This window comes from Carlito syrichta, unplaced genomic scaffold (assembly GCF_000164805.1).
Source record: "Carlito syrichta isolate Samal-C Ts95f unplaced genomic scaffold, Tarsius_syrichta-2.0.1 Scaffold126572, whole genome shotgun sequence".
Taxonomy (NCBI): domain Eukaryota; kingdom Metazoa; phylum Chordata; class Mammalia; order Primates; family Tarsiidae; genus Carlito; species Carlito syrichta.
This window is the reverse complement of record NW_007070668.1, coordinates 189,356-198,918: the sequence shown is the minus strand read 5'-3', so window position 1 is coordinate 198,918 and position 9,563 is coordinate 189,356. Positions and strand designations below refer to the sequence as shown.

Genomic DNA, 9,563 nt, shown 5'->3' with positions numbered 1-9,563 from the left:
TTTTACATCTGACTCTTTACAATATCCCTGGTTTTATAAGACACAAAATACAAGAAAATCTGAGAAGGAAATAACGTAATAATCCTTGGTGTTTTTATATAAATTTCTGTTGACACTCTTGTAAAAACTATTCTTCTCCCCCTCAAAGGAATTAAAGAGCATTATTAAAATATTCTTGTCAACTGGGCTCGGTGGCTCAGCCTGTAATCCCGCACCTTTGGGAGGCTGAGGTGAGTGGATTGCCTGAGCCCGCGGGCTCAAGACCCGCCTGGGCAGACGAGACCTCATCTCTACAATCAAATCAAAAAATTAGCTGGGCGTGGTAGTGCACGCCTGTAATTCCGGCTACGCGGAAGGCTGAGGCGGAAGGATCGCCCGAGCCCAGCAGGTCGAGGCTGCGGTGGCCAGGAGCGGCCACTGCACTCCAGTCTGGGCAACCGAGTGAGACTCCAACTCAAAAAAAAAAAATAATAATAAAATAAAATGAAATAAAATATTCTTATCTCAAAAAAATAAGCTCCCTCAAGGTTTCCCTTTATCAAACGTAAATCCTAGCTGCTCTGTTGAGATGTTTTTTAATTCAATTAAGTTCAGATATAAAGAATGCTCCTAAATGTTAAGTCTGTGTCAGGATTTAATCACCTTAAAATCATCCACATTTTCTAAGTGCATACTAGCTAGAATACTTTTTCTCCCATTACCAGTTTCACCATGTATCTAGCAAGGAAATCTTGGATTATGTAACACAAATTACTTGCCTTGTAAAAAACAGTGTTTATTCCATGTGTAAAGTTCAGTGAGTGGTCTTCAGATAGATCAAGAGAAAGTAAATATAATATCCATATAGTTGTTTAAGCTTTATTTTTATATGCAAGAATGGTTCGAGGAAACAAAAAATTCAAGATACAGAATACAACATATCCAGAATTATAAAATAATCCAGAATTATTTTAATGTGTACACAGATAACAATATAAAGTACATATATAGGATATAATTTGTTTTGAGGTTTGAAAAACAGTGATTTGGTTTTTAAATTATAACAATATCTATTTTAACATTCAAGTAACATATACTTTTAAAAGTTAGACTTTTAAAAATAATAACTAAATTAGAAAGTAACTAACTCTAAGACAATCTGCCTTTACCACGATCTTCAAAATAGTGCTGTTCAATTCTTCTACAGAAAGCAAGGAGGTTGCTATAGTTTTTCACCTTCTCAGAAAGTTCATCATTGGTCAATTGTGTGGTAAGAATGGTGTAGAGATGGCCAAATACCAGTGCATCAAGTTCAGTAGGCCTAAAACAAAAGTGGAAATGAGAGTATCGTGAACAGCATTTAACTTTTATGGTAGAAAATAGAGTCGGTTCTCTGCCCCCACAGAGCCAACACTCATGAGCTCAAGCAACCTTGGGTCAAAATATTTTTTAAAATAACAATACAACAATGAAAATAACACAAATTTTAAAACAATACAGTGTAACAACTACTTACATATCATTTGCATTGTATGTAATAGGCATTATAAATAATCTAGAGATGTTATAAAGTATACAGGAGGATACACCATAGGTTATATGAAAGTACTATGTATGCCATTTTATGAGACAAAAGTATCTGAATGACAAGAGACAACTATATACTAGTTTAAGAAACATCTTATTCATCTAAAAGAAAAAAGCCATATGAGAAATAAATTCTACCACAATTTGACAGGATTTATTGTCTTCACTTAGAGATTCTATTTTTTAAAAATGTATTTTAAAGTATGATTTGCTAGTTGTGTGACCTCCTTTCTAAAGTAATCATAATATTTAAATGCATTAAAATAATATGGATGTAACAGATCATATTCATTTTATTAATTACTTTATTCACTAAACAAATATAGCAGGAACTATACCAGATGATAGAGATATAAAAACAAGAAAAATAATCTAAGAGATGGGCACAAAACATAAACTACCACCAAACAATTTATCCAATGCTTTAATAGATGTATAAACAACATGCTGTCAAAGCACAGAGAATTTTACTGCAGTACTGGGACCAAAAACTGATATCCAATGACCCAATCGTACATCAACAATGTGATATAACTTTAATTTTACTACCTGTAAAGTGACTTGGATTTCTGAAAGACACATAACGATAAAGATGGCCTCAACATAAAATTTTCTAGGGTTTTTTCATCTTTAATTATATATTACTAACAACAAAGTGAAATTTACCCCACTACTAATGATCTATACATGGGGTATCACTGATCTACATTATATATCAAAATAATTACTAATGCAGTATTACTGAAAGGAGAAAATAACATCATAATTACAGGGATAAAGTTTTGAGAAAACATGATAACCCACCTAAATACTCTGATTTGGCAGAACTGATTTTAGGGTCAGTCAAATCTAAATTTGAATCCCAATTCTGTCACTTACTGTCTATGTAGCCTAGATCATTATTGATGAATAATCTCTTGGAGTTTCACAGCTTTAAATGCAATCTTCACACCACACAACAAAATTCTAGTATTGATGAGAGGTTGCATTCAGCTTCAGTAAATTTTGGGGGGAGAGTCTTTCAACACGTTTGCCCATTTCATAATGGGTGATTTACAGGCACACCTGCCCACATGTGTAGAATGTTAAACAGTTTATTGACTAAAAACGGTGTGATCCCTGTACCCCACCCTCCCTATTCACCCAATTTTACCCTGAGCAACTTCTTTTGTTTCCCTGGATGAAAGAAGTCCTCAAAAAGAAACGTTTTACCAATATGGAAGAGGTGAAACCAAAAACAGCAGAAGCACTAAAAGGCATCAAAATTGATGAGCTCGAAAACTTCTGAGCAGTGGAAAAGTATTTGGATAGGTGCACTGCATCAGAGAGTGTTTTGAAGGTGACTGAAGTTTAAACATAAATTCTGGGTTTTTGAGAGTTCCCCCTTGTATTTCTCTGGTCTTAGTCTCTCCCTGAGCTATATTCATACTTCAAATAACTACATAACATCTCCACTTCAATGTTAAATAAATATCTCAAAATTGCTTGTACCTCAATCTTCTCATAATAAAAGGCACCACTATCCACCCAGCTGTTAAAATCTAGGGGTTAGCCTTGACTCCTCTCTTTCTCTTACCCACCCTTATCCATTAGCAAGTCTGGTAAGACACTAGCTCCAAAATATGCCCTGAATGCCACAACATCTTTCTCTCTCATGATTATCTCCTAGTGTAAGCTACCATTCATTTCTCACCTAGACCACTGTAATAGTTTCATAATGTCTTCCTCCTTCTACTCATTGTCCACACCACAGTCAGAATGACTCTTTATTTAATGTCACCAGATCATATGACTCCAAGCACAAAATATTCCAATGGATTTCCATTCCCCTTACACTAAAATGCCCATCTCCTTGCCCTAAGCATACAAAGCCTAGATGATCTGGCCTACCTCTTCAGGGGGATCTACAATTATCAGCACACAATTCAAACTGGCCTTGCTTCTTTCATTTGAACAAAACAAACTCAAGCCAATCTTGGGACCTTGACACCAACATTCTTGTTACGTAAAATACCCTGACTTCAAATTGCTGGCTCCTTAATTTTTCAGAAAAAGGTTTAAATTTACCTTTTGCCTTTTTTTTTTTGACTCAGGTTCTCATCCTGTCACCCAGGCTGGAGGGCAGTGACACAATCATGACCCACCACAGCCTCGAACTCCTGAGTTCAGGCAGTCCTTCCACTTCAGTCTTCTGAGTAGCTGGGACTACAGATGTGCTCTGTCACACCTGGCCAATGTTTTTATTTTTTGTAGAGCTGAGATCTCACTATGTTGCCTTGGTTGGTCTTGAACTCCTGGCCTCATGCAATCCTCCCTCCTAGTCTACCAAAGTGCTGGGATTAAGGTGTGAAATACCACACCAGGCCAAATGTCACATATTAAAGTCTCCCCTGATCACCCAAACTAAAATGAACATGCAGTCATTTACTATCATGAGGTATTTTTTTCATTCTATATGTGGTATTTAATACCAACTGCTTCCTGTGCTTCTTTTCTATCAGAAAGTTCTAGGAGAGAAAGGACCTTCTTTACTTGTTTCTTGCTATATCCCCAATATGTAGAACAATGTCTGGCACAAAGTAGGTTCTCAAAAACATATGGTGAATGAATAATAAAAAGATGATATATTTCTTATACCACACTATAACTGTTTGCTTAACTGTTTCTCTCAATATACTCCCAGCTCTTTAAAGGCAACACTGCATGTGTCTTTAGATATCCAGTACTTAGCACAGTATATAAGAAACTGAAACGGTATTTGCTGAACAAATGAAACAAAAAATAAAGCATCCCAAGGTGTGTAGGTTATTTAATTTTCTCAATAGTACTTATTTACATGTTTTCAAAGTGTCCCTTCTTTTGACATATTCATGAAGTATTAATCAAAGTCAAATGTGCAGTTGGTCTATGGTCATGTTTAAAAGAGTAGCCAACAGTGTAAATTTAAAACAAGTATCTCAAGTGTCCTGGGATTCAACTGCACCACAATCTTTCCATCACAGATGACTCAATAACAAATGGATCCCTGGAAAGAGCCAAGGCACTGTGAGGCACATTGTGAGAAGTAATATAAACACCATTTGTTCCGCATCCCTAAACATATTTCTTTTTTTTTTTTTTTTGAGTTGGAGTCTCACTCTGTCGCCCAGACTGGAGTGCAGTGGCTGCCCCCGGCCACTGCAGCCTCGACCAACTGAGCTCCGGTGATCCTTCCGCCTCAGCCTTCCAAGTAGCTGGAACTACTGGCGCACACTACCACACCCGGCTAATTTTTTGATTTATTGTAGAGGTGAGGTCTCATCAAGTTGCCCAGGCAGGTCTCGAACCCGCGGGCTCTGGCAATCCACTCACCTCCTAAGGCGCGGGATTACAGGCTGAGCCACCGAGCCCGGCTCTAAACATATTTCTTTAAAGATACATCTTATTTTATAGGACTTATTTTCCAAAACCTAGTTTAGTGCCAACTACCCTTTGCTTCTTGTACTAGAGCCTAAAACAGGTGAATATACATTCCCTGATGCAACTTCCAGTAGTGCAGATGAGCATCCTTTATCAATAAATGAAGGCTCTGAAAGAGTTCAAGTCTGAATTCAGAAGTACCCCCTGAAGTGGTCAAAATGTTATTTGCTGCAAGTATACATCCACATAACTCCAAAGGTATTGAATTATATATGGGTATAAGCATATAAAAATTGATCTGATGTTACATAAAGACAGCAACTTTGTGGCAAGATATTTTTGAACATCAACAGGAAGTAGAATTCAATAGATTAGCTGGGCTCAGTGGCTCAGCCTGTAATCCCGCGCTTTAGGAGGCTGAGGTGAGTGGATTGCCTGAGCCCACGGGTTCGAGCCCCCCTGGGCAACTTGGCGAGACCACATCTCTACAATAAATCAAAAAATCAGCCGGGCGTGGTAGCGCATGCCTATAATTCCGGTTACTCGGAAGGCTGAGGCAGAAGGATCGCCGGAGCCTAGCAGGTCGAGGCTGGCCACTGCACTCCAGTCTGGGCGACAGAATGAGACTCCAACTCAAAAAAAAAAAAAAAAAAAAAAAAAAAAAAAGAATTCAATAGATTAAATCAAACAAAGCACGTAGAGTCACGTGCTGCTTAACAACGGAAATAGGTTCTGAGAAATGCATTATTGGGCAATTTCATCACTGTATGAACCCTACAGAGTGTACTTACACAAATCTAGATGGTATAGCCTACTTCACACCCAGACTATATGGTATAACCTATTATTGTTCCTAGGCTACAAACCTGCCCAGCATGTCACTGTAGTTAATACTTTATAGGCAACTGTAACACAATACTTGTGTATCTAAACAAAAAATACAGTAAAAATACAGTATTATAATTTTAAGGAACCACCATTATATATGCAGTCCATCACAGACTAGAATATTATTATGCAGTGCGTGACTGTGTGTGTGTGTGTGCATGTATAAACACACATATGCACATACATATACATATATATGCATACTTTTAAAGTATATTTTCTGTAATCTGTACAAATTCCCCTTATATTAATTGACTGACATATATAAATGACTAATTTCAACAATGTTTTTATAAAAAGTACACCTATGGTAGTGGTTATACAACTGTATGTCTTTGTTAAAACTCACAGAACTATATACATAAAAGTTCAATTTTATTACATGTAAATTACACATGAATAAACCTGACTTAAAAAAAGACAATCAATAAATTCAGAAAAATATTTGCAACTTTTATGAAAGGACGAAAAAATACACTTTACTCACTATTTCTACTGGTTTGTTTAATCATGATTTTCAATGTAAGTCCAGTTTTAATTATTTTGCTATACCATAAGAAAAAAACATAATACACCCCTCTGCTTACCAGTTTCTGAATTATCATTTGACTACAGAGAGCAACTCCCCTCCTCAGAGCTATAAGACATTTCATTTATATTGTTGCATTTATCTTTATAGACTTTATATTAGAAAAATACTCCAAGGTAACAAATATACTTTTAAAAATCCTAAGAAACTTGATACCTTCTTATCTTGCATTATTATTCTTTTCACATTTCTGTTGGTTTTCTATTGTTCTTTCATTAGAATATCAAAATAAAAACAGTACTGTAAAATGTCAACATTTTCCTAAACTTTTCCACTTAAAATTTTTCGGGCATTCATCTTTTTTGCTTTGTGTACTTATAGTTTCATTTTTCTTTCTTTCTGATACCTGTTACAGTATCATCTAGTTTCAAAAACATTAATTTTGTCTGGGTGTTTCCTAATTTTTCCTTCTCAATATATTGTAACTTGTTGTTTCTTCATACTACTAGAAATAATCTACATATCCTTTCTTTACATACCAATCACTGATCTTTAGGATTGTCACTCAATTTGTAAATCAAGTCCTTTGCTTTTTTATCCACTTTTCCCAGTTATTATTCTTCTTGTGAGACCTCTTATCCTTTTCCTTTCTCTCATCAAGCAGAGACATTTGGTTTCTTCATGAATCCTTAACATCCCCAGTAGGTAAACTAGGAGGAAAGTTAATTCTAATTTTAGGGGATAAGAGGAGGGAAGATACAGAGAGAAATTAAAGTAACTTGCCTAAGTCTGGGGTATGACAGAGCCAAGAATAACATTCAGGGTGTCTGCCTTGGGAGTTCAATACCATATATCTTGACTTAAGCCAGAGCGCTATTCACTAAGGTATAGTTTCTCACAGTGTAATGACTCCTGCTATAGATAAATAAACGAGGAAAATTTTGTCACAAAGTAAAAATACAAGTTACTTTTTCCCTAAATATCCTTTATTTGCACTTAATATTAATTGACTGAGTAAAATTAAAAACTCTATCGATTCGAGTCTTCTATCATAATTATTTGTTAAGAGAAAATATCCAAGTATCATGTAAGGCAAAATTATTTCAAAAACCTACATCTTAATATCAATTAAACAGTTCCTCAAAAGTAAGCCTTTGGTTTTTAAACTGTTCTAAATTAGAATTTTTCATTACAAGTTTAAATATATAACTATGCCCTTACAAAGAAAAATGGTATCTTACTATTTTCACCGAGTCACACATCAAATGATCCATGGTAACTAACACACTGATAATGAGTTTGAGAAGAAAAATAAGTTAGATCTATTTTCCTGGCTTCCCCTAAAGACAGTGTACATAACAAACTAACTCATAAAGCAGGAAAATGCTCTTCAAACAACAAAACACACCCTTTCTGAGCTTTTCAACTCCAAGAAAGAATTACATACTACTAACATTAATTTTGTGTTAAGGACTAAACATAGGATCTGCATAGCAAATATCACTAGAAACAGGAACAGAGTTGTAGAGGCTTTATCACCAGAATTTTATAGTTTGAGCTCTGTGATCTTTCTGCATCAAAGATCCTAAATTTTATTTTAACATCAGCTATATATAGTACACATTACTTGTGTTATAGAGTAATATATCTTAAATATCTCCAAGCTATCATCAGTCATTTTTACTACAAATATTATCTTTACCAGAAAAAGTTTAATATGACTATAGAAGATGATGTGCTTTACTAATATTTTCATTAACATTTAGAAGATAAGTTAATAACAGTGCTGGTTCTGTCTATCCAACGGTGTATTTTTTATTGCTTGATTTTATTGTTTTTTTAATCCCTAAGATATCATGCTTTATATATATATAAAACTGTAGTTTTATATCCCTAAGATATCATGCTTTATATATATATAAAACTACAGTTGCACTAAAAGTATCTTCATGTTTTATAATTTACAAGTTTAGAATTCTGTTAAGATTTTGTAGTTCCATATACAGTACCTTGAACAACCTCTATTAGAGCCTTTATCGTATCATACAATAATGACTGCTTTACATGACTGCCCTTAAGATAAATTCTTAATGACAAGGACCACATTTTAGAAATCTTAGTTTCCCAGAGCCCAGCACTGTGCCTGATAGCCAAGAAGAGATAAATAAATGTATAATGAGTATACAAATATTTTATATATCTAAATATTTATTTAAAAAATAATTCCTTTATAATAAAAGAAATTTTCAACAGACAAGAAACAAAAAATAAATAAATAAATTCTTACTGCTTATTGAAGAAATACGGTTGTGTTCCCAGTCTTTGAGAGAGCGCTTGACAGCACTGGTCTACATCTTCTAAGACCTAACATAAGTAATGGACCCCAAAGAAAAATGCTTAAATTAGCAAAATAATAAAAAGTATCTAAAACTTATATGTATAACAGTTTATTAAAAAAACATAAATTTAGGCTAACCTTTTATAATATATTTAAATCAGACTACAGACCACATATATCATACTTTCTATATGAGCAACAGAAAGAAAATCTGACAGTGAATTTCCTTTAAACAAAAGTACATTTAAGAATTTTGTCAAGAACAAAACTGTTTTCCTGAATCCATATATTAAAATAACTCTGCATATATAAAAAAAATCTGCTCATAAAGATGACATTGCTGACCCACCATGAGTAAAGGCATTTCAGTGATTTCCCAACTAGTGGAGATGGATTTTATTTACTCCATCCCTATTCATTTACTTAATCCCCCTTGTGACCAAAAGCACATGTCAGAGAGATGACTGGCTAGGATTAAAGGTAGCCTTGGAAAAGACAGACATTAACTAACTTAATGATGATTATGGACAAGCATTTTTAAATTTTGCTACTTTAGTAAATTCAAGACCAAAGAAAAGTAGATATATTAAATACTACTTTATTTAATAGAATGTTTTTTAAGTCCTGATATTGCAGATCTGTATTTATTGACCTAAATGATGCCCACAATATACTGTTCAAGAGAAAGCAAAAATCAAATTATAGACTGGCAGGCATAATATAATCCCATTTAAGAAATGTTACTAGCCGGGCTCGGTGGCTCAGCCTGTAATCCTGCGCCTGTGGGAGGCTGGGGTGAGTGGATTGCCTGAGCCCGTGGGTTCAAGACCCACCTGGGCAGGC

The 9,563-nt window shown here is 34.7% G+C and overlaps 1 protein-coding gene across 6 annotated transcripts in view; it reads right to left on the bottom strand.

The window, feature by feature from the left end:
- Positions 1 to 754: 754 nt before the first annotated feature.
- MTX2 (metaxin 2) overlaps positions 755 to 9,563 on the bottom strand; it is a 62,840-nt gene continuing 54,031 nt past the window's right edge. For 3 of the 6 annotated variants that reach the window (XM_008048741.2, XM_008048743.1, XM_008048742.2), the window contains 2 exons: positions 8,670 to 8,746; positions 788 to 1,300 (listed from right to left, as the gene is read on the bottom strand). In XM_008048741.2, coding sequence (XP_008046932.1) covers positions 1,129 to 1,300; positions 8,670 to 8,746 — 249 coding nt within the window. In that variant the 3' untranslated portion in view covers positions 788 to 1,128. Of the gene's footprint in view, positions 1,301 to 8,669; positions 8,747 to 9,563 lie in introns of all 6 variants that reach the window. The other 3 variants (XM_021707879.1, XM_008048744.2, XM_021707880.1) reach the window with 3 other exon arrangements.